The sequence below is a fragment of the Hippoglossus stenolepis genome, chromosome 1 (genome assembly GCF_022539355.2).
Source record: "Hippoglossus stenolepis isolate QCI-W04-F060 chromosome 1, HSTE1.2, whole genome shotgun sequence".
Classification (NCBI taxonomy): Eukaryota; Metazoa; Chordata; class Actinopteri; order Pleuronectiformes; family Pleuronectidae; genus Hippoglossus; species Hippoglossus stenolepis.
Genome location: NC_061483.1, coordinates 32,269,876 through 32,295,731, shown reverse-complemented (window position 1 = coordinate 32,295,731; position 25,856 = coordinate 32,269,876). Strand labels below are relative to the sequence as shown.

At 40.6% G+C, this 25,856-nt stretch overlaps 1 protein-coding gene across 2 annotated transcripts in view; it reads left to right on the top strand.

The window, feature by feature from the left end:
* The window catches only part of ubap1lb (ubiquitin associated protein 1-like b), a 50,206-nt gene extending 26,118 nt beyond the window's left edge, over positions 1 to 24,088 (top strand). The window contains exons 4-6 of one of the 2 annotated variants that reach the window (XM_035163737.1): positions 5,321 to 5,530; positions 18,360 to 18,461; positions 18,559 to 19,768. In XM_035163737.1, the coding sequence (XP_035019628.1) occupies positions 5,321 to 5,530; positions 18,360 to 18,461; positions 18,559 to 18,693 (447 nt within the window). In that variant the 3' untranslated portion in view covers positions 18,694 to 19,768. Of the gene's footprint in view, positions 1 to 5,320; positions 5,531 to 18,359; positions 18,462 to 18,558; positions 19,769 to 21,708 lie in introns of those variants that run through there. The other variant, XM_035163747.1, reaches the window with a different exon arrangement.
* The last annotated feature ends 1,768 nt before the right edge of the window (positions 24,089 to 25,856 follow it).

Genomic DNA, 25,856 nt, shown 5'->3' with positions numbered 1-25,856 from the left:
ATTGGCCTCGCTGTGGGGGAGAAGGTCGGCCACAGCAGTGTTGTGTCGGCCGTGCGGATGAACAGCGCCGTGGTCGTTTTCCTGGATTGGTTGGAAAAGGTGAACTCAGTCGTCGAGACGGGAATCACTGTGAATGATTATTTTGTACAGGTGCTGCCTTTGTCCCAACATTGGACAGGACCACCTTGGTCACCACCAAGGTGGTCCTGTCCCCAATGTCCCTCCCTTCCTCACTGATGAGTTCCTCAGTAGAGAGCTGTCCAGACATGGGAAGGTGGCGTCCCCAATCAAAAAGATGCTGTCTGGATGTAAGTTTCCATTACTGAAGCACGTAGTGTCTCACTGCAGACAGCTCTACATGATACTCAACAACCGGAATGAGGAGCTCAACCTCTGCTTCCACGTTAGAGTAGATGATTATGACTACGTGATTTTCGCATCTTCATCAGGGATGAAGTGTTTCGGTTGTGGAGAGGAGGGACACATGGTGAAATCCTGTCCGAGACAGAATGACCCGACCCCACCCGGTCCTGGGACACCTACGGGCGCTGGGGCGGAGGCCCCCGCTACTCCACTGGTACCGGAGCGGCGGAGGCCCACTGTCGGCGGACAGGCTCACTGGGCTCCCCGCCCAAGTGGCTGACCTCTCCGCGGTGACCCGCTGCTGTGTACGACCCAACACACGGGGATGAGTTCTGTTAATGCACCGGGTTGCAAGGGAGGTGGGAGGTGAAGGGGAAGAAGAAAGGACCATGGATGTGGGGCTTTTAAACGTAAATGGTGCAAGAGACCAAAAGAAAAGAACTTTCATTTACTAAACAGCTAAAATAAAAAAGATAGATGTTCTGTTTTAACAAGAAACATATAGTGATTTTAATAATGAGTCTGACTAGAGGAGGGAGTGGGGAGAGGAAGCCATTATAAGTCACAACACTTCTCTGAGTGGAGGAGTGGGCTTCCACTTCTCCAGGGCTTTTAAACCAAACTCACTGGAGGACCAGCATTTTATCGAGGGGAGGCTTCTATTAGTAAAAGCTCAGTTTGACCATTTTACTGCTGTTTTTATCAATGTTTATGCTCCTATGAGAAAGGACATGTCTGATTTTTTAGATGTTACGCAAGTGAAAGAAGGCGGTCCTAGAAATTTGTTTTAAGTGAGAATTAAAGGATCGAAGATCACTCCCAAGTTCCTGACTGTTTTATTGGAAGCAAGGGCAATGTCAATATGTAGATAATGTATCTCTAAGGTGTTTAGGGCCAAGTATTAGAACCTCTGTTTTATCTGAGTTCAATAAGAGAAAAATTGCGGGTCATCCAGGTTTTTATGTCCTTGAGACATGCTTGGAGTTTAGTTCATGATTACACTGTTCAGGTTTTATTGACAAGTATAACTGGGTGTCATCAGCATAGTAGTGGAAATTTACAGAGTTTGTTTCCTAGTGGATGCATATATAATGACAATAAAATTGGGCCGAGCACAGAGCCCTGTGGAACAACGTGGTTAACTTTGGTGTGCACAGATGACTCATCATTAGTTTGCACAAATTGGAATCGATCTGAAAAATAGGATTTAAACCAGTTTAGGGCGGTTCCTTTAATGCCAATGAACTGTTCTAGTCTCTGTAATAAAATTTGATGGTCTATTGTGTCGAATGCTGCACTAAGATCGAACAGAACGAGGACAGACAAAAACCCTTGATCTGAAGCTATTAGAAGGTCATTAGTGACTTTTGCAAAGGCTGTCTCTGTGCTATGATTAGCTCTAAACCCTGACTGAAAGTCTTCATATATATTACTTTCCTGGAGAAACTCAAAGCTGATTGGCTACAGCCTTTTCAAGGATTTTAGACAGGAAGGGGAGGTTGGATATCGGTCTGTAGTTGGCTAAAACCTCCGGGTCTAGGGTGTGTTTTTTGAGAAGGGGTTTGATTACAGCTAGTTTAAAGGACTGTGGTACATATCCTGATGATAATGACAGATTGATTGTGTTATCAATTAGGGGCAGAATTTCTTTAACTAATTTTGTAGAGAAGCTGTCTCAATAATTTGTAAGATTCTCAGCTGTTCCTGAGATTTCTGTTCTTAATAGGGTATTAGTGCCAACTGAAGGCAGGAGATGGTTGATTTTATTTCTAATAGAAGGTCATAAAGATATTGCTATTCAGGGATCGAGGAATACTGGGTTTGGTGGAGGTGTGACTCTCTGTCAGCCTGGCTACAGTGCTGAAGAGAAACCTGGGGTTGTTTGCTTTGTGGAGGGCCTTCTTATATGCTTTAACACTATCTTTCCAGGCTAGGGGATTTTTAACACAGTTGCTGGAGCACCACTTCCTTTCTAGTTTTCTTGACGCTTGTTTTAATTCATGTGTGTTGGAATTATACCAGGGAGCTAATTTACTATGTTGTACACGTTTCTTTTTTAGAGGCGCTATTGAGTCTCATGTTAATCGTAATGACTTTACAGAGCTATCGACAAGATGGTCAATCTCAGTGGAGCTAGGGTTTTTAAAGAATTCGTTGGTTATATCGACGGATAATAGGGGGTTAAATGTAATTGGAATTATTTCCTTAAATTTAGCTACAGCACTATCAGGTAGACATCTAGAAAAGGAGTTTTTTATAAGTGGCATGTAATCTGATAATGAAAAATCGAAGGTTATTAAATTATGGTCTGATAGAATCGGATAATGCGGAAGTACTATTAGATGTTCAATTTTGACACCGTATGATAATACAAGGTCAAGTGTGTGGTTACAACAATGAGTAGGTTGGTGTACACACTGACTGAAACCTATTGAGTCTAGTACTGAAATAAATGCAACACTAAGGCTATCATTATTATTGTCAACATGAATATTAAAGTCACCGACAATAATAACTTTATCTGTCTTTAGGACTAGGCTTGATAAAAACTCAGGGAATTCTGTTAAAATTCAGAATAAGCCCCCGGAGCACGGTAAACTACAGCAAATATGATTGGCTGTTGGTATTTCTTGGATGGGTGTGGAAGACTAAGAACAAGACTTATTGTAAGTCGCTTTGGATAAAAGCGTCCGCTAAATGAAATGTAATGTAAAAATGAGTTGTAGTTTAGTTTAGGTTTAGGATTAATTGATAGACTGGAGTTAAAAATAGCAGCAACTCCACCTCCTCGGCCAAAGTCTCGGGGAATGTGTGTATTTACATGACTGGGGGAGAGTAGATTCATTTAGGCTGACATATTCATCAGGATGCAGCCACGTCTCAGTGAGGGACAATAAATATTTTTTTTGATCTGAGACTAGTTCATTTACTAAAATAGCCTTCAATAGCAGTGATCATATGTTTAAAAGTCAACATTTAAATGTCTTTGTTTGTTGTGTTGTTGCAGAGGTTGTGTTAATTTGTATTAGTTTTTTTTGTGTGGAATTCTCCCTCTGTTAATGTTTGATTTAAATAATTTAATGGGACGGGGAACAGACATAGTCTCTATGGGGTTGTGGTTGTGTGACTGATCCAGAGGGAGTGCAGAGAAGTGTGTAGCACTGCAGCTCTGCGTCCTGGTCCCAACTCTGGGTTGTCATTTGGGGTTTATAAACTGAGTAATATTCCTAGATAAGAGAGCTGCTCCATCCCAAGTAAGATGAACGCCGTCTCTCCTAACAAGACCAGGTTTCCTCCGAAAAGTTTGCCAATTGTCTACAAAGCTCATACCATTTACAGGACACCACCTCGACAGCCAGCGGTTAAAAGACAACATTTATCAAGGTGTTTTTAAATCATGGGCCCTTTTTTTACCATAAAAGGTGCCCAAAAGATGACTCTCTGTACTGGTTGTTGAGAGAACCATTAATCCACGGAGCCAGACTCGACATCAGCAACCAAACTACACCCGGCCTGATGGCGCTGCTGACCCGGTCTGGGACTCTGACCTTGCAGCAACTGGTGGATGCATTGGGGCCGGCGCTGGACGACACCCAGTCCCTGGGCTCTCTGCTGGGGCTGCAGTCGACCCGGGTTGACCAGAGGATCCTGGAGCTCTGGACCCAGAGCCTCTCTGGGAAAGAGAAGGGCTTCCTTATGGCCTACCACAGCCGGGAAACTGAACCTGATGCTGCAGACCCCTACCCTGAGATCATCCTGAGCCTAGGGCTGGGGGAAAAGACGGGCCCCCTTCTCACTGTAGTGAATGAACTAAAACTGACCCTACACAGAGGTGACAAGGAAACTCTACAGGAACCATGTGAAGAGCATCCACCAGTCCAGACTGAGCAACAGGCCCCCCACTGTGTGGTCACAGAGGTGGGGCGAAAATGGACCCAGCTCAGGAGGATTTTATGTAAACCTCCCCTCAAAAAACGGACTGTCGACCTCCAGTGGAGAATTTTACACGGTGCCGTTGCTTCCAACACTTTTATTTCTGTTCTTAATCCAACTGTTCTTAATAAGTGTCCATTCTGCAACCTGTGTGAGACTGTTTATCACGTTTTTACTTAGTGCAAGAGATTGACAAGTCTCTTCTCTCTTTTTTAACGGTTTTTAACGTAATTTTTACTGAGAAGGTTGGAGGGGGATACAACAAATTTAACAAAGACAAGTGGCAGCTCCTTAACTACCTCTCAGGTGAGGCCAAAATGGTAGTTTATGTGAGCAAAAAATTCAGAGTGGAGAACAAAGAAGGGCAGGAAGCAAAGGCAGTGTGTGTGTTCTCGTGTTCAGTTTTTACAAACATGTCTCTGATCTCGAGTCTTTTAAAAAACATAATCTGCAATTATCAGCTCTCTTTTCCACACTTTTTAACTGATTGATGTATTTTTAATTATTTATTTACATCAGCACTATATTGTAACCTACAGATTGTAACAAGGAAAATATGTAAATAAAGTGTATTTGTAAAAATAAAATGTTTTAAAAAAAACCCGCTCGGCTCCCTTTTGAATCTAGGGAGAGTTGATTGGCCAACTAGTCTCAGCTGTGCCAATTCCGTCTCCCTGGTTCACCTGGAAGTGCTCACTAAGCCACCTCCACAGTGACAAACCAGAGACAAGTGGCACAGAACAAACAGGTGAAACAAATCAAGGCAAAATTAAAAACTGGAGGGAAAAACACAAAGGCAGGAATTAAATACAACAGAAACACATGAGGGAGATCAGAACTTCTAAATAAAACAGGAAACACAGAACTAAAACAGATAACCATGACAGTATGTGATGCTTTCTGATGACTGACTAAAGTAAGCATATGCAGAGTGAAAGATATTGGTCCAAGGACTGCATTTTCTATCCTCGTTGCTTTTTTCTACTCTAGAAACGCATACACTCACTTCACTGTCGTTTCCAAGAAATCTCCCAATCCAGATTCCTGTGTGAACCCCCCTGTGACCTCGAACCCCCGAGGTCTCCCCTCATCTGGTTCAGACTCGTCAGCAGAGCTACTGTCAGTTCTGAGCCCAGAGGAGAGAGAGCTACTGGGGACCATCACAGCCCAGGGCTACCCCGTCCATACTGCCATCATTGCCCTGCAGAGGACAGGTCGGCAGAGTCCAGATCAGGTGAGTCATTCACATACAATGATACCTCTGACTTTTCTTTGCTGTCTGCACTTCACACAGACCTCAGACAGCTATAGTATACTGGCCAATGCGTGTGTAGTGTGCATGTATGCGCACACACAAGGACACACAGTAAAACATAATATCTGCTGTAAACAGTGGGGTCCAAAAGTTAACATTTTACATGTTTCCCACTTTCCAATAATGCCTGTCATGACAATAAAAATTGTCGGACGATATATTGTGCCAGAAATTATTGCGATAAATCATATTCAGTCAGACAACTCAAGTTCAAATTGTTATTGCAACAGTAGAACAGGTTAGTGTTTGGCATCAAGGCTCCGACTTAATCACTCCCCCCGATATGATTACATAGATATGGGAGTGATTAGCAAGTACTTGTTACCCCCCCCTGTCGGAGCCTACAGGTGGATGCTGGGGTGGTGGAGGGGCTGAAGCAACTGGCAGCAATACGACACAGCGGGGCAAGCAAAGGGAGTGATGGGAAACATTTTTCTGCTTAACTAAGGTGGGTGTGTATTAAAGATGATTGTGGAGAGTGAGGTATGTCACATGATGTATGTCACATGATTGGAGGAGCACAACTCAAGTTGGTTGACTGAAGTAGCTTGCAGGCATCGCTCCATTTCAGTCAGACAACTCACGTTCAAACGTTTATTGCAACAGTAAAACAGGGTAGTGTTTGGGGTCTAGTTTCCGACTTAATCACTCCCCCTGATATGATTACATAGATATAATGGGAGTGATGAGCAAATACTTGTAACCCCCCAAAACCACACAAATTCTGAGCCTGGCGTTAAGGATCAGTATCTTGTATGTGTGGGCCATTCATCGTCGGGGTGTGGCCATTCTCCGTAAGCGCATTGGCCTGCAGGAGAATATGCTACCTAGTGAGACTGCTATGTGTGCGCCATTCACCGCTGCAGTGTGGCCATTCTCCGTCGACGCATTGGCCTGTAGGAGAATATACTAACTAGTAAGACTGTGATGTGTGGGTGATTCACCACTGCTGTGTGGCCATTCTCCGTAGGCGCATTGGCATGCAGGAAAATATACGTACTACCTACTGAGACTGCTATGTGTTGGCCCAGCACCAGCCGCCGTGAGGGTCGTAAGCAACGATTCCATTAGGCAGCAGAGCACATACATATTATTTAATCAAAGTTTTTGCTTGTATAGCCCATATTTACAAAACACGATTTGTCTCATAGGGCTTAACAAGATGCAACATTCTCTCCCCTTAACCCTCAACAAGAGTGAGGAAAAAATACCCAAAACCCTATTAATAGGGGGAAAGACCTGGAAAACCTCAGAGAGCCACATGTGAGGGATCCATCTCCCAGGACAGACAGGAGTGCGATAGATGCCACGACAAGGGTGCAGCGAATCATCAGATATGCAACAATGGCATTAGGCAGCAGAGAGTACATATTAAAGCATCAAGGGTGCAGTAATTGATGTTCTTTAACAATCAATATTCCTTCTTGTAGAGGCTGACATGGCATGGTAAGCATGGATGATGGAGACCTGCGGTCGTAGCTGTGCCACTCCTTAGGGAGTAAGGGGAATAACGTTTAGGTGTTAGGCCGCAGCTCTGGCAGAGATGCAACGCTTTGAGGAGATCTCATCATGGTTTTCAACCATTGTTGGTGAGCAAGGGTGCCAACAGATGGTTTGGAGAGCAATGCAGGTGTCAAATAACACCTCTAATTCCACTCTGCTCTCCGTTATGTTCCATGGCAGAAACCAGTAACACACACAAAACACTCATTTAAATACTAACGCTTCTACCATGTTTGCACCTGTTATCATTTATGCAATTATTTTTACTAGATCACCCACAAAATGTCCACAAACCAAACGTGCAATCTATTATAATGCACAAGCAATTGAGCACTCTTTATTTGGGATCTTAATAGATCAGGCCCTAAGAGAGGTACAAGGCTTTTAACTTTGAAGATGCTGCTGGCAGGGGGCACGAGACAAGGTCAATTACTAGGAATTCATCCAAAGAGTTGAAGAGAAACTATTTTAACACATCTGAGAGGGTGTTGAAAAAGCAAGGGCTACTTTGGCAACCATATGTGAACACTATTTATAACAAAATAGCATTGTAAGGGGAAAGTGACATAACTTAGAAGGCATCTGTGATATTGTGCCTTTCCCAACAGCTCACGGCAATGTCAACGGAGGCATTTTTAAATATAACATTTTATACAAAATGTATATGAAAATTATACATGCCACATTAAGGATGATTTAGAGAAGAGAACATTGGAGTGAGAGCTGGAAAGTTCTTACAGGACAACATGACCAAAAGAAAGTAAAAAGATGATAAATTATTATCATTAACATTCTTGTTTGACAATATTGATAATTATCAGGATAAATGTTGCATTGTTAATATTTATTTTAGTATTAAAGACTGATTATTCATTTACCTCCATCCTGGGTGAAGGCTGTGTTCTTAAATTCCTCTCAATGGGCAGAGATTTTATTTCTTTATTATTATTTCTTTATTTAATAACGTTTGTTTCACAAAATATATATTATTAATAATTGATATGTACCATTATCACGGCAACATCACAAGATAGTACGCGAGAGGTTAAAGACAAAATATATACAGTAAAATAAAGCATAGTTCCTTGCTTGGGGTACACTGCATCAATCAGTCCTTCATAACAGTGTTTCTTGGCTCTACCTACTGGGTTTACATGTATTCTATTTATAATTCAAATAAAACAGAGCCTCAAACTAAATGTCCATTATTTAAAATATATTATTTTATAAGTGTCCATGGCTCTTGTAAATCATTGTCTCTCTAATGCTCATGTATGGCAGAGGCTGCACGTTCCATGTTTATCAGCACTATGAGGTCCTTTAGCCATTTATTTCTTTGATTATTTTAAATAAACAAAAAAAATTTTTTTTACTTTCCAGTTGATAAGTATGGTTCTTTGCAGATAGGAATGCCAACATTATCAAACTGTGTGTTACTGCAGATTGTGAACTATCCATTTTATTTCCAAGCAAGCATATCTAGGGATACTGATACATCTTCATTTATTATAAAACTCAGTGTTTGACTCCTTTCCAGAATTTCCTTACTTCTGTGCATAGAGAATGACTCTTGTTAAGAGCAAAACTTTATCAACCTGAGAAGATCAAACAACATATATATACATATATGCATTACACATTTGCTATATAATGATTTATACTGCGATGATTGTTGATATTGTTTTATTGCCCATCCTTCTGTAGCGCCCCCTTTAATTTCTAAGCCAATGGTAGAAAGGGTTAGAATTGCTAACATATCTCTAGGTCCGTGAGCGGTTGCCTTAATAAAAACTCACAAGAGGAGTTTAACTTTGTTGAACAGATGACAAATTTATTGCCTAACAACAATCAAAATATATTCACAGTACTGGATTTGTGGTATAAAACACAATGAAAATAAAAAATAGAGCTCTCTTAAAGTGCCAAATAAAATAGGAAAATAAAGTCCTTTAAATGTGGGGATCTGTAACCCAAAAAGGCAGTCAGTTATTATAAGAACACCTGAGACGCTGAAGAAACTGGCAGCAATACTGATAGCAGCGGGGCAAGCAAAGGTAGTGATGGGTAAAGTTGGCTGCCTGAACTAGCTCGCAGGCATCGCTCGATTTATTTTCATCATTTTGAGACCATTTTGTACCACTGCTATAATTATACTATATAAGTATAAAAATGCAAGTACACCCTTTGTAGTAGCACAATAATACAAGAGTTTTTACAGTCTGCTCTTTTGTTTTCTCTTATGCTCTCATGTCCGCTTAGAATTGTTTGTTTTACATCAGAGAAACAGAAAACGTGCATGTTTGGATCTCCGCTCAATAGAATAGGGACACATTTTCACTAAGCAGGCTGGCTGAGTATGGCAGGTATGAAAAAAAAACTGAAAGGTGATGTTAAATGGGTGGCTGTGGCTGAGGGGGTGGCTGTGGCTGAGGGGTAGAGTGGTCGTCCTCCAACCTGAAGGTCGGCAGTTCGATCCCCAGTCTTCCCCATCTGCATGCCGAAGTGTCCTTGGGCAAGATGCTGAACCCTGAATTGCCCCTCATAGAACAACAAAGTGCTGCTAATAGATGCACTGTATGAATGTGTGTGTGAATGGGTGAATGTAAAACTGTACTGTAAAGAGCTTTGAGTGGTCATCAAGACTAGATATATAAATAATAAATACAAAACCATTTACCATTTAAAGACATTTCTGAATGATGACCTGACAAAATCTTGGTGGTAGAATTGGTCCTTATATACAGATTTCCCCCTGTAAAGAGCTTTGGTGCTTTGGTCCTATATGGTGCTGCCCGTGGAGAGAGCAGACATCCTCCGTGAGCTGGTATCGTCATGGGAAATGTAAGATCTCCCAATAAGATGGACGAGTTAGCAGTGTTGAACTGGCATGAGAGGGACTACCAATAGTGTAGCATCATGCTGTTTACAGAGACCTGGCTAACTGTAGCACCAGCGGACATGGTCACCGCGCTGGACGGATCCAGCTGATACAGGCGGACAGGACAGTGGAAAGCAGGAAGAGGGCTGGCAGTGTTTGTGAATGATAGATGGTGTAACTCTGAACAAACCACTATTAAATTCAATGTGCAACACTGTATGTTCACACTGTACATGTTCTGTTTACACTGTATATGTAGTTTTTACTCCATCTATATTTTTTATATTTTTCTTATTTCTCCTTACATTATAAGTATTGCATGCTACTTATTATTACCTTATTCCTTAATGCCCTTTTGCTGCTTTAACGTTGCAAATTTCCCCACTGTGGGACTAATAAAGGATTATCTTGTGTGTAGAGAACACCGTACTCACGATTGTATGGTATTTCTCCAATAACAATCCGTGGATTAATCGGGACATAAAGGCCCTCCTCAAGGAGAAAAAGAGGGCTTTTAGGTCAGGAGACAAGTAGGAGCTGAAGGCTGTTCAGTGGAGCTGAGGAGGAGGATCATTGAGGGGAAAGCTGATCTGAACCACAGCACTCATGCCACGTTTCATTACACCTTGCAGCTCGGCCCTCAGACTGACATCACACCCGACTAACTAGAGTTGATAGCGTTCCAGTTGCAGAGGAACAATGTTTACAAAACAGTTCATAATAAGGCATTATAATAATAATAATAATAGCTTGAATTTATATAGCGCCTTTCAAGAGACCCAAGGACGCTATGCAGCATTTCAATTCAATCAATCAATCAATCTATCAGTCAAATTGTATTTGTATAGCCCATATTCACAAATCACAATTCGTCTTATAGGGCTTAACAAGGTGTGACATCCTCTGCCCTTAACCCTCAACAAGAGTAAGGAAAAACTATCACTAAACCCTATTAACGGGAAAAAAACGTAGAAACCTCAGAAAAAGCCACATTCAAGATTCTTGGAGTCGCTGGCAATGGAATTCTTGTGCCATGCTGAAAAATATTTGAAAAACCACCAAAGCAAAAAATGTTATTAAAAGAATTGAATATAAAAAATAAATTAAAATATATTAAATATATTGAAATAAAAATATACACCTAAAATATAAATTCTAAACTAAATAAAAGTATCTTGCTGAGTAGAATGAATGAATGAATATAAGTAATACTGATTGGGTTGTGCAAATTTAGTTTAGAGTTAGTGTTTAACAGTCTTATGGCCTGGGGGATGAAGCTATCTCTGAGTTTGGTGGTACGGGCCCGGATGCTGCAGTACCGTCGGCCAGAAGGAAGCAGAAACAGTTTATGGCGGTTGAGAGGGGTCTTTAATGATCCTGTTGGTGGCAGCTCCGTCCTGGTGATGCGTTGAGCAGACTTGACCACCCTCAGTAAAGCCTTGCGGTTCAGGGCGGTGCAGCTGCCATACCAGGCGGTGATGCAGCCAGTCAGGATACTCTCTATGGTGCACCTGTAGAAGTTGCTGAAAAAAATCCTGGAATCCATGTTGAGCCTCCCAGCCTGCGGAGGAAGAAGAGCTGTCGTTTGGCTATCTTTGTGAGTCTGTGTGGAGACTCCAGGTCATGTCATTACTGATGTGTAACCTGGCTCCTACTCTACTTTGTGATGGAAATCTGGAAATACAAGAGGCTGGAAACCACCAAAGTTATCCACGTGTATTTTAATAGGGGCTTTCTGCAGAAAGGATCAACACAGAGAGTCACAAGGATCTCAGAGGGAAGATGCAGGACACTCAAATACAAGCATTTTATATAGGAGAACTGAGGGCTGTCTCTCTGAACCAATCCAGACTGGTTCTCTGTAGGCGCAGGAGAGAGAGGAATCTAAACACAAACAACTGATTTACATGCGTTTCCTAAGGAGATAAGCAGACATACATTCCGTTCTTTGGAGGGTAAATAAGTGGCAAAAGGGTCTGGCAGTTTTCAGGTCATAAACAGTTCAGACCATAAAACAGCTCAGGTCATAAAAGTCTTTAGACAGGGATGCAAAAGTTACTCTTCAACTATAAAATAGGTTTCAACCACACTTAGTTAATTTTTCCAGTACATTTCCCTCCTTTTTGTCATTTATGACAACATAAGAGAACTACTGTAAAAAAAATCAAATACATCAATTCACAAAGATTCAAAATGCATCATCATCATCACCGTAGTGCAAAGCAAACTGCCATTGTTGTGGACACAGGTATGTGTCGCAAAAGGGAGTAAGGACTGATAAGAGCCGACTAAACAGCCAGTACAACATCATCACATTCTTCATCGCAGAGAGTTATTCAGGGCAATTGCTCTTGTTTGCTGGACGTCCGAACAGAATCTTAAATGGGCTCAATCCATATTTTGGTCTAATTCTCATTCTCATCTGTATGAGAACAAGCGACCATGACAATCCAGTTTCCTCCTAAAATTTAGCCAAATTGTTTTTTAGTGTGCCATTTTCTCTTTCCACCGCTCCACCACTGGATGGGTGGTAGGCACAATGTTGTCTCAAATCAATGTCCAAATATTTACTTTATTGTTTTAATGCCGTACTAACAAATGGAATCCAAATCATGCATACGTGACAACATTTCTGAGAGTAGTTGGAAAACCCCTTTGTTAACCAGTGTTGTAAAATTGCAGCCAACATCGATCCTTTTGAAACAGATAGTTTGGCAGACAAGGTTTATCATCAGAGCCCACCCACACCCCATCTGTGTACGTGCAGCCAACATCTCCTCCAAAGTGCACGCTCATCTGCTGTGGCTCTAAGTTGGAGTTCCTGCAGGTCAGCTGTGGGGGTGGTTGGGTCGACCTGAAAGAGAATGTGTGAAGCAGGTAGCGGCTGGCGAGCAGTTGCTCTTGCTGTTGCATCCGCTCCGGCATTACCTTGTGATACTGGGTCATTATTAGAAGTGTGAGCATCACATTTACATACTGCAACCTGTTTGGGGAGGAGGACAGCATCAAGCATCAGAGACACTAGAGCATGATGTGCAATTGGTTTGCCTCTGTTTCCAAATCGTGAAAAAATCATGTACTACACCAAATGCATATCTACTGTCAATGTAGATTTTCACCCCTTTCCCCTTAGCCAATTTGCATGCTTCAATGAGAGCAGTGAGCTCTGCTGCTTGTGCAGACAGAGAAGCAGGGAGTGGTCGTGCAATCAATGTATCAAGTGCTGTTACCACAGAGAAACCAACTTGAGTTGCTCCTGTGTCTGAATTGCGAGATGCTGATCCATCCACAAACAGTTCAAAGTCTGGATTCTGCAATGGTGTTTCCTGTAAGTCTGGTCTGGGGGAACAAACTTCAGTTATTGTTACTACACAGTTGTGTTGTTCACCATCTCCTTATGTTGGAAGAAGAGTAGCTGGGTTTAGAACATTACATCTTTTCACAGTGATGTTTGGCATTTCCAACAGAATAACATGATATCGAAGCCAGCGTGCAGCAGACAAATGAGATTTCTTTTGTTCCAACAAAATCATAGACACAGCATGTGGGACCAGCAGTGTGAGTGGGGAGTATCCTACTACATCCTTGGATGCCATGACAGTCTTATCTGAAGCTGCTACAGCTCTAAGACAAGTAAGGAGGCTTGTATCAACAGGATCAAGTTTGGCTGAGAAAAATGCCACAGGTCTCTGTTTGCCCCCATGGTCTGGGAGTAGCACTGATGTCATGTAGCCCCCCTTCTCGTCAACTGCCTGTGTGAAAGGTCGGTCAGGGTTGGGTAGTCCTAAAGTCGGGGTCGTTTGTAAGGTCAGTTTCAAGTTAGCGAAAGCTTTCTCTGTGTCATTAGTCCATATAACTATACTATATGCTTGTAGGCCTTGCCCGTGTGCGATTGCGCTGAGGGGCTCCTCGAGGACAGCATAGTTAGGAATAAATGATCTGCAATAAAAGCAGATTCCCAGTAATGACATCACTTGTTTCTTTGTAACAGGTTTAGGAATATTTTGAATTGCTAATACTCTCTCAGGGGAGAGGGATTTGCCCTCTGCTGTGATCACATGCCCTTAAAAATTAAACTTGTACTTTTACAAACTGCAGTTTTTCAGGCTTGCCTTATGTCCTTCTGCATTTAGATGTTTTAGTAGAGCTACAGAATCATTTTCACAATATTCTTCAGTTAGAGCACAAATCATTAAATCGTCAACATATTGTAAAAGTGCACTTCCTGGTGTTATCTCTAATGATCTTAAGCTTTCTTTTAGTGCCTGGTTGTAAATAGTCGGTGATTCACAATAGCCTTAACGAAGGCATGTGAATGTATAACTTTCTCTGTTGAACTCAAATGCAAACCAGTATTGGCTGTCTTTATCAATTCGAACGCTGAAAAATGCATTTGCCAGATCAACAACAGAGAACAATTTACTATCCTTCAGAACTTGCTAAAGAATTGTTAAAGGATTTTGAACAGACGGAGCGCATTGTTGTACTGCGGCGTTGACAACTTACAAATCTCGGATGAATTGCAAATCATCAGGTTGTGATTCATCAAAAATATGCTTGACCGGAAAAATCGGAGTGTGCACTAGTGAATCCTTGCAAAGAACAATTACACCTGCCTTCAATAGAGAGTTGAAAACTGGTGTAATACCATCGATGGCTTTCTGTTTCAGTGGATATTGTCAGATCATGGTCTGACAACCACAGGTTCCATGTTTTAAATTAAACCCACTTCATGATTACCTTGAGCCCTTGAAATGTTGTTTGCATAATGTAAATATACATATGCATATTGGGCATCTATATGTGTGTCTGGTACCAGTTAAACAGTCCTGAATGTGTGAACAACAGATGTAAATCATTTTCTAAACACTTTCAAAAATGGATTATACTGAACCATAGGATCTGATGTCTTTTCCCAAACGTCAGCATTGACACATTTTTTTTATCCACGGTCCCAAGTCTTGCCATTCATCATTTTTGTGTTTTGACAGCAAGTCATGTGAGTGTGAACCAGGAACGTCAAAAAAGGAAAGCATCCTCTGAATATCTGTGAAGGAATTGAGAGGGTGACTTATTTTCTGGTTGGAGTAAAATTACAGAAACAGCACATCTATGTTCATTCCAGAACATGCAACTTAGTGTTAAATTCTCTTTCAAACAACTTTCTCTAAACCATCTTTTTTCAAAACATGCATCTCTCCCATAAATCTTCTGGATGCATACACGTGGTGTCTGTTCTTAGTGTGACTGAATGTGCCTTATCCACTAGATCAGTGTTGATGGATGTGACAACAGATGAACAGAGCTTCCACTCATACGCATATAACAGTGAAGCAGCATTACACTTAATGCACGTGTAAATCTGTGGTGGATCCAGATCAGCCGTTCGGACCACTATGACTCCTGATGGGGTGGAAACGATAGAAATATCCAAAAGACACATTACATCTCTTCCCATCAAATTAATTGGACAACATGAGGATAGCAAAAATGAACACTTGAATTTTCAGTGATGCCATCACTACATATTAAGGGAGTCATGTATTTTTCAACCACGGTGCTTCCTGAATCCAACACAGATCTAACAAATCATTCGCTCATTTTAGGATGTCTGTCAAACATATCACTCTTGATGACAGAATGTGTTGCTCCTAAAACTATAAGGAATGTAATCTCTTTCCCTAGCACTGTGAGTGTGTGCGTTGGCATATTAGCATATACATCTCATTGATATTTAACATATGTTCCTATCAGTAGTTTGTCTTTCGGAAACCTGCATTTTGAGACACTGAGACATTTGTGAGGTGTTATCTGTCCCTGCCAGTGTGTGTTTTCTGTCCCTTTGATGCAATTCTTCTAACCACATTCCACATACCTTCCTAACTGCCTGAAATTTAAGATTTACTTTTCTGGCCTGACTTACTTTTTCTCCTCTAGCTTCAGTCTCAGCTGTTTTAGCTGTCCCCCCAGCTGGAAACCCACATTCTTTCATCCACACTTGTATCATACTTAGTGCTGTGTCACCATAGTTCCTCCACATAAAGTTCATATTAGGATTACTCCGATCAGTTCCATTATCCAAATCATCAAATTTTTCATTTACCTATGTAAAGACATTTTTTTATTTTAAGTATTAGTTACCTTAAGTCTTCAATCAATCTCCAAAACGCTATCGTAAGGAGCAAATAGGAAACTCAGTAATATAAACATCCTCAAAATAATGTAATACCCCCTACATAATATTACCAATAGTAATTTCCTTTTAATTACTTGGTCTCTGGTAATTTCTCAATTTATCTCTTTTTTTTTTTTTTTTTTTTATCCATTTAAAACACATTCAAATATCCTGCCTTATCTGAACATGAATCATAGTGCCTTAAAGAAGTTCTCTACATAGCGCGCTTTTGGTGAGTTGCCTGACACAATGCAAATACAACTCAGTATTATGTCCTCTCTGTGGTTGCAGTCGAAACAACTCTATAAGGTACCTCGTCAGTCTACCTTCCAGGTTTCTTCTAAACCTTGGTTAAAAATTTACAGCTTTCAACCGTCTGGAGGATCTTATACCCTTAGACCAACTTCTTCGTAACACTATGTTTGCTGGTAAAAAATAATAAATAAAAATACACTTGAAATCTCAGATCCTCACCAGATAGATCGCAGCGCTGAGACGATCCGGGCTCGGGTCTCGGTCCCTGCATCTCATCCGTCCTAATGGGGAGGTTAAGGTTGGAAACTTTTTCCCAAGAAGATCACTCAACCATAGACACCGAGTCCAGATGCGTCCAGTCGTGCGATCCCACTTCTGACACCAAATTGTGATGGAAATCTGGAAATACAAGAGGCTGGAAACCACCAAAGTTATCCACGTGTATTTTAATAGGGGCTTTCTGCAGAAAGGATCAACACAGAGAGTCACAAGGATCTCAGAGTGAAGATGCAGGACACTCAAATACAAGCATCTTATATAGGAGAACTGAGGGCTGTCTCTCTGAACCAATCCAGACTGGTTCTCTGTAGGCGCAGGAGAGAGAGGAATCTAAACGCAAACAACTGATTTACATGTGTTTCCTAAGGAGATAAGCAGACATACATTCCGTTCTTTGGAGGGTAAATAAGTGGCAAAAGGGTCTGGCAGTTTTCAGGTCATAAACAGTTCAGACCATAAAACAGCTCAGGTCATAAAAGTCTTTAGACAGGGCTGCAAAAGTTACTCTTCAACTATAAAATAGGTTTCAACCACACTTAGTTCATTTTTCCAGTACAACTTTTAGAGACTTTAGGGACAACAAGTAAGCCTGAATTCTGGGAGTGCAATGCGCTAGTGGGGTGATATGGTACTATCAGCTCTTTAAGGTATGATGGTGCCATATTATTAATGGCCATGTAGGTGAGGAGTTAAATTTAACCAGAAGTGTAGTGAAGCTAATACAGGAGAAATGTGATCTCTCTTCCAGGACATGTGCTGCAGCATTTTGGACAAGCTGCAGAGTCTTTAACGACTTACTGCTGGAGCCTGATAATAAGGAATTACAATAATCAAGTCTGGATGTAACAAAGGCGTGGACTAGTTTTTCTGCATCTTTTTGAGAAAGGACATGTCTGATTTTTGAGATATTATGCAAGTGGAAAAAGGCGGTCCTAGAAATTTGTTTTAAGTGAGAATTAAAGGACAAATCAGGATCGAAGATCACTCCCAAGTTCCTGACTGTTTCATTGGAAGCAAGGGCAATGTCGTCTAGGGCAGCTATATCATTAGATAATGTATCTCTCAGGTGTTTAGGGCCAAGTATTAGAACCTCTGCTTTATCTGAGTTTAATACGAGAAAATTGTGGGTCATCCAGGTTTTTATGTCCTTGAAACATGTTTAGTTAATTGATTTTATTGATAGGTATAACTGGGTGTCATCCGCATAGCAGTGTGTCCTGATAATGTTTCCTAGTGGAAGCATATATAATGAGAATAAGATTTGACCCAGCACAGAACCCTGAGGAACACTGTGGTTAACTTTGGTGCTCACAGATCACTCATCATTAATTTGCACAAATTGGAATTGATTTGAAAAATAGCCCATTGTTATTCACTCTCTCAAGCCACTAGCAAAAGCCATCCGCTGTTCACCCATTTCATCCCCAATCTCAATTAAAGGAACGCATCATCATATTTTGGAATATGCTGACAGTGTATTATTGTCTCTCCTCATATTGTCTATTTTTGAGCAATACAGCAAGTTATCTTGTTTCAATATAAACTGGTAATAAAGTGAAGGACAACTTTAATTTGAGCATTTTTTCTCCATTTGTTTTTGACCCACAAGGTCTTGATGTGTCCTGTATGAATAAACTTTTGTGTGTTTGTGTCTGCAGATCTTAAGTTACCTGGTAGCATGTGACCACCTGTGTCAGCTGGGTTATGACATGGCTGAGGTAGAAGAGGCTCTGGAGATGTTTCAAAACTGTGAAACAAAGGTGGGACATTCAAAGAGCCACAGCATCTTCTTTAATCATCTTAGAGACAACAGAACATTACACATTTATAATCAATATATAATCTCTTCTTCTTGAGGCGGAGGAGTTCCTTCATTTGCTGAGTCAGTTTAATGAGATGGGCTTCCAGCAGAACACCATCAAAGAGGTACTGCTGGTCCACGAGAACCACAGAGAACGAGCCCTCGAGGAGCTGATGATGCGTGTGGCATGATGGAGCAGATAAACATACACACACACACACACACTTTACATAACTGCAACCTCTATGGGAACTCAAAATTTGACAGTGTGACTAAATGTGTGATGATGGGGATAATGATGAGGCTTTTTTGGATTGTTGTTTTGCTTTTTACTAGACTATATATGTTGTTGTTAATTTGTTGACTCTCATGGGTAATAATATCATTTTCTGGATCTCAACTTTGTATTGTCTAATACTGTGAAATTGTAACTATATTTAGGCAGAGGCTTCAAAATAAGCCTACTGGATTTTCTGTATATTATTATTTGACATTTTTTTAATGTTTTTTTTCCCTGTGATAAATACACCTAATAATGGTGGGGATGTATGTTTGATGTGTGTTATTTTCACACTTTGTTTTGGTATAAAAATGTATGATTAAAAGTAATACAAGTAATAGAGATATATTAAGCCAGAGTCTTGTTCCTATACTTGACACGTAAGATCCTACACTCTTAAAAAACCAAAAGTGGTTCTCCGCTGTGATGCCATAGGGGAACCTTTTTAGGTTCTGTAAAGAACCTTTTACTTATTGGTTCTTCAAAGAACCATTTCTCAACGAGATCTCTAAAGAACCTTATTGGGTTCTTTAAAGAACTAAAATTTAAGGTTCCACAAAGAACCGTTTGTTTATAGGTTCCCTGAAGAACCAGTTCAATTGGGTGCTTTAGAAAACCAAAAGAGAACTAAACTAACTAAACTAAATTTCCCTCGGGATCAATAATGTATCCATCTATCCATAATACATACATAATCAGGCAGATAGATAGAACTCAGCAAGAGTTTGTTGAAAAGTTTGTTGAAAATCTACAATTGTATTTTTTAGAAAACTAAAAGTAGTTATTTTGAAATCTACCTGCTTAAACCAAGTTCTTGCTCCTCGGGAAAACCCATCAAGTTTTTCCCTTAGAAAAACAACAGCACATAAGTGATGAAATGAAAATTATTTGAACAAATGAAATTGAAAAAACAATTCAGTCCAGTGTTTTTTTTTTTATTGAATTAGTAGTTCAACCTCACAATAAAAATAGAGACTTTACCTTGACAACAGCATTTTTCCCATTGTGTTGGTGATCAGAATGACAGTTTTAGCTTTTCATTACAACATAATGTAAAAGCAACATCAAGTTAAACATGTATGGTTGAACATCTAAGTAACCATCCAGGACACCACAGGGCATCCGGAAAGGGCATTGTCTTTCTCAACTTTTTAGGGTACTCAACATGGACAATGTGATATAATAAAAAGGCAGCAGCCAGGTCAAGGGTGATGTCCACGCTGGCATCATCAAGAAGCATCTAAACACCATGCATCTTCACAGTGATGGCCTGCTGTGTAGGAGGGAACTGGTTCATCTATTTTCTCGTCTATTTTCTTTACAATTTCACCTGTCTTATTTATTTGGGGATAGGCAAGATGTTTTTAAGGAAGCACAATAAACCTGTCCCAACAGTTAGGCAAGGAGGCTGGGGAAAAATTCATATATACAAAAAAAATGAATAAAATTGTTGTTGTTCCTGACCAATAGACCAGAGGATTGATCCGATTCTGATGAATTAGAAAATACAAGTATTGTTAAACATGAATTTGAAACCTTAAAGTAGAATAAATGTTATGTTTGAATAAGTCATACAACAAACACAAAACTCAAAATAATTACAGAACGTGAGACAGAACACTTCACCTTATCAATAATAAACAGCTGTTGTGCGTACTGCAGCATTGACAATCTGGCCTGAAAAAAGCAAAGACATTGTAAAGACAAAGGTGATATTCTCAATAACACATGCCATGGAACAATACATGTAAATTCATTAATATACATATAATTTTTCAAATGATTACTTACCCTTTCTTGTTAACTGATGCAGCTGTGCAGACTGCAGGTCAAACAGCAGCGCAGAGCTTCACGCTCCTTCATGGTCTGCAGTGGTAGTAATAACTTCCGGACTAGTTCATTACACAGTTTGAGCAAATCTGGCAAGAAATCACCCTGATAATTATTATTTTTATATAACAAAATATAATTGTAAAATATAACTTTAGAATCAATCTAATTATAATACAATATGCATTTGCTGTTCTCCCACATAAGTTAAACCTTTAAAATCTGCCCAAACACTAAATATATAGTAAATAGTAGTAAATAGTAAATAGTTTCTATTGATAGCGATGCATTTTAGCACTTTTTGTCATGGTTTTTGTGGTCTTGTCTTCTGTCTGTGTTTTATAATTTTGTACTGTTTTGGATGGATGCCTTCTCTTTTTATTGCTGCAAAACAAATCTACCTATGGGTGCAAATAAAGTAACCTTAACCTTATAGTATCAGTGATACTATCAGTTATTAATAGTTTATAAATAAATCATACACTTAGCGTTAAACATGGAGAAAGCAACTAATTCAACATACTATTATTTGTTGAATTGTGTGTTGTCATGGGCTTCACTTTAACAGCCTCAAGAATGGTGCTAGTGGGTAATGTTAGCTAACACAGCTAACGCTAATGTAGCTAATGCTAACGTGGCTAACGCTAACTAGCAAGCTCATGCAAAGTTCGCTCTTTATTTAAACGGTGTGAGAGAAAAAACATTACAACGAGGTAAAAGTGTTATTCTGCGTGAAATTTAATTTAAATCACAGTTAACTAAGACTCCACCACAGATAAATAATGTCATCACATTGTTTGACTGAATTTACCGTGAGTGTAGGGCGGGAAACAGACAAAATGGCGACGTTACATTCTTCTTCTCTCCAAAAAAGATGATTTAACATGAAAAGGTGGAGCTAGGCGTGTTTTGAAGAACTCTTCTTTTTAATTCAGTTCCCCAAAGAACTATAAATAACAAAAAAGGTTCTTTAGCGAGAAAAGGTTCCCCAAAGGTGCTCCAGAGCACTTGTGAAGAAGATTAAGATTAAGATTAAGATTCTTTTATTGCACAGAGACCCGACGAGACTATTAACCAATTTCTTGCTTCATTACAGGAGCTAGCTGCACTGTGTGAATTCAGCGACATGGAGAAGCAAATGCTTCGTGACCAACTGATAGAGCGTGTGGCCACTACGCGCATACGAGACAGACTCTTGTTAGAACTGGACCTGACCCTGGCCAAAGCTACTACACTGGCTTTACGGATCGAGGCTGAACTACGGAATGCTGATGTTCTCTCTGATGCTACTACCGCTGCTGCTTCTGCATCGTGAGAGCCATAGACAAGTAGCCACGGAGGAACCACCAGTGGGACAAGAGGAAATCCGTTTCAAGGGCAGCATCTGCCGCGGTAAAGACAACTGGGAATCATCCCTCCTGCTATCCATGTTGATCTACCAACCACTTAGCTAATAAGCCTTCATGCCCGGCGGCAAAGGTAACATGCAATTCATGTGTAAAAGTTGGACATTTTTCTAAAGTTTGCCATTCTGTTCAAAAGGAGGTACGCAAGGTTGTGATATCTGAACTGACTGTATTATACATGAACAATCCTGATGCTGTTAAAATTCTCTGTACTGTACAAGTGAATGTGAGGGAGCATACGCATGATGAGCTAATTGTGGATACAGGTTCATTTGTTTCTATTATTCCAGAGAGTATGTACAGAACCCTCTTTCCTACATGTGTCCTAGCTGAGCCTACAATAGTGTTGCTTACATATTCAAGACAGAAAGTACCTGTTAAAGGGTGTATGCATGCCACAATAACTCATAATGGACATTCAACAACAGGCTCATTTGTTGTGGTTAAGTCAGGCACTGCTCTGTTAGGGCTAGATTTATTTGTAGCTCTGCATATGTGTATTAAGGTTTACACAGTGGTTACTGCTACAAGCCCTACCGACCTTAATGTGCAGTGTGCATCTACGATACCAAGCACATCCCCACAGCTGCACCAGAGGCTCAGTTGCTGGAGATGGGATGTGCAAAAGGATTTGTGCACAAAATACAACTTAAACCGGATGCTGTCCCAGTACAACAGAAACCGAGGAGGCTTCCATTCTCTGTGAGGCAGGCTGTGACTGATGAGCTCAAGGACTTACAAGAAAAGGGCATCATAGAACACATTGATGCATCCCCCTGGGTCTCCCCCATTGTTGTGACTCAAAGAAAAGAGGAAGGAAAGCCTTGCATGTGAGTCAACATTAGGGAGCCAAACAAGTCGATTGTATGTGACTGTCATCCTATTCCACACATGGACGAGCTGTTCACTAACTTGTGAGGGGATAATGTCTTTTCTACCATAGACCTAGCTTCTGCTTATAGCCAAATGCTGCTACATCGGGATAGCCGTGATTTAACTGCATTTATCACTCATGAGGGCATTTTCCGTTTCTGCAGAGTTTCATTTGGCCTAGCTTCGGCTCCATCAGCCTTTCAAAAAATGATGTCAACCATACTAGCAGGTCTACCAGGAGTACAGGCTTATCTTGATGATGTGATATGCTATGGTGTCAACCAGCAGGATCATGATACTAACCTACGGAGGGTGCTGCATGCTCTTAATGAGGCAGGACTCAAACTGAACATGCAAAAGTGTAGGTTCAACCAGACATCACTACGTTTTCTGGGCCACACCATATCCAAAGATGGTCTTATGAGACTTATGAGACTTGCCCTGAACTAACACAACTTCAATGTCAAATACAAGCAGGATGGCAAAAATGCAGAAAGAAAGTCATCAGAACTTGCTCCGTACTTTCTTGTCAAGATGAACTGGCAGTAGTTAACTCTTGTCATGAGAGGCACTGATCGCGTGGTCGTTCCCACTTCATTGCGGTCTAGAGTAGTAGGCTTAGCACATGTAGGACACCAGGGAATAGTGCATACTAAGCAGAGACTGCGTAAGTTATATTGGTGGCCGCAAATGGACAAATATGTACAGACTAAGATAGCTTCATGTGTGTCATGTCAGTACAATGTCAAAACAGCAAAGACTGCACCTGCACCACTTACACCTGTGGAGCTGCCTGATGGACCATTGGAAAAGGTAGCCAATGATATAACGGGACCCTTTGGGAGGGCCACATGGGACTTGGGATGAAGAAAGTTGGACCGAGTACTTAGTGTACTTCTCAGTGATGGACGGAAGTCAAATGCATCAAAACTAGCACACTTTCCAAAGCAAGCTTAAGCATGCACCAGTAAGGACAATGAGATTGTGCTTGATGGGTTAACGGTGCCAGAGAATGTTGTTCCTAATCCACTGGAACCAGGCCCAAGACGAAACTTTAGTCAGAAACCCACCTCAGTGTTTTTGTAAGGTAAAACCAAACCGAAAGTAAAATACTGTTAGGTGAGTTCATACTGTTCTGAAGACTGAGTTATATATAATATTTACAAAACCGTATAAAACTGGAGTACCAAAAGTGAATGTGTGTATTCATGTTGCCATTCATAATGTGATAGTTACTTTGTACTGTATAAGTGATTTAGTTGCATTAATTTTTACACTTAAAAAATGATTTTGAATTTGTCAATTCCTCTGTCTCTACTATGACAGGATGTTTTGTTAACTAAAATGTTTAATTTTACTAAATTACCTAAGATGTAATTCCTTCAAGAAAAGGGGAAATGTTGTGTCCTGTTAATGAAACAGAGGGCGCTGTACGGTAAAGGTGTGAAGTGCAAGGTGAAAAGAGGAGAAGAAGTTCAAGTGAAGAACAGTATACATCTCTCCAGCTAATATTTTATACAAGTGCAATACACCACAGATAGTAGTGAGGTATACTAGTGTAATGGAAAATTTTACCATTATACAACACTAAATATTATCTCTGCTTATACATTTGCTTGTGTAACTGCCAAAATCAATCAATCAAATTTTATTTGTATAGCCCATATTCACAAATCACAATTTGTCTCATAGGGCTTTAACAGGGTGTGACATCCCCTGCCCTTAACCCTCAACAAGAGTAAGAAAAAACTACTAAAAAAACCTTTTAACAGGGTAAAAAGAACGACATCAGGGCCACAAATCTGAGACTGTGCTGGGGTCTCATTTATAAAACAGTGCGTGGGATTCATACTAAAAGTGTACGTGCGCACAAAAGCCGGGAATGGCCTACGCAAAAGAAAATTCCAATTTATAAAACCATGCGCACGCACACCTGAACGCAATGTTCACTTTGTAAATCACAGTCCACCTGGAAACGTTCGTACGTGGATCTGCCTCTAAGTCCGCCCTCCACAAACCCACTTTCAACCAATGCAAAGCACGTCATGAATATTAAATTATGCTGCTGACCAATGGGTTTCCACCGTGAGTCATGACAGAGTCACGGCATCAAGCGATGAGAAGAGGAAGCAAAACATTCTGGCACTGACATCGAGGTGTTTGTTAGTGAGGTGGAGGTGAAGAGCAATTTTATGGGACAGCAGTGATGTGATGAATAAAGAAAATACACTGATACTCTGCTGCTGCTGTGGATAACACAATGTGTGAGGACGATAGAAAGAACGGGGCATGAAATAAAAAAAAAGATCCAATTCAAAGGTGGGGGCATAAAAAAAAAACACTCTCAGAATTTGAGGGAACTTGTTGTATTGTCTGTTCGTATTTTAATCATCCAAAACTGCAGGATTATTAAATTCAGAGACAGCTTTGATGTCCTCAATCTATAGAATTGAACAGAATTATTATTATATGCTCGTGTTTGTACTGGGATGGTTCAGTTCCGTCGGTCGATCTTAGTGATACAGGACTCAGTTCAGCACAACGATCACAGATCACAGATCAATAGAATCCATATTAGATGATCAGACATCGCTGAATCCTCGCTTCCTCCATATCCTTCCATTCGCGTGCATCCATCACGCAGCATCACGCACCAGTGTCACGGCAGTATTTATTTATTTAGAGCAGAGGTCACTAACAGGCGGACCGCGGTCCGGGTCCGGACCCAGAAGCCGTCCCGTACGGACCCGGACCGACAGCCAAAACAGAAGGTTATGATTTAAAACCTGACGGGGCGCTTCTATTTGTAACCGGCGCAGCTTTTGTAGTCTTTACGGTAGTGGTTTAGCGGATGAGGAAACGCACAGACCAATTGCATGCGAGTTAAGCCATCCCATGTGATACTACTCAGCCAATCAAGTCTGTGCATTCCAGGCTGTAAACATTGCGACTCCACAGTGCAGAC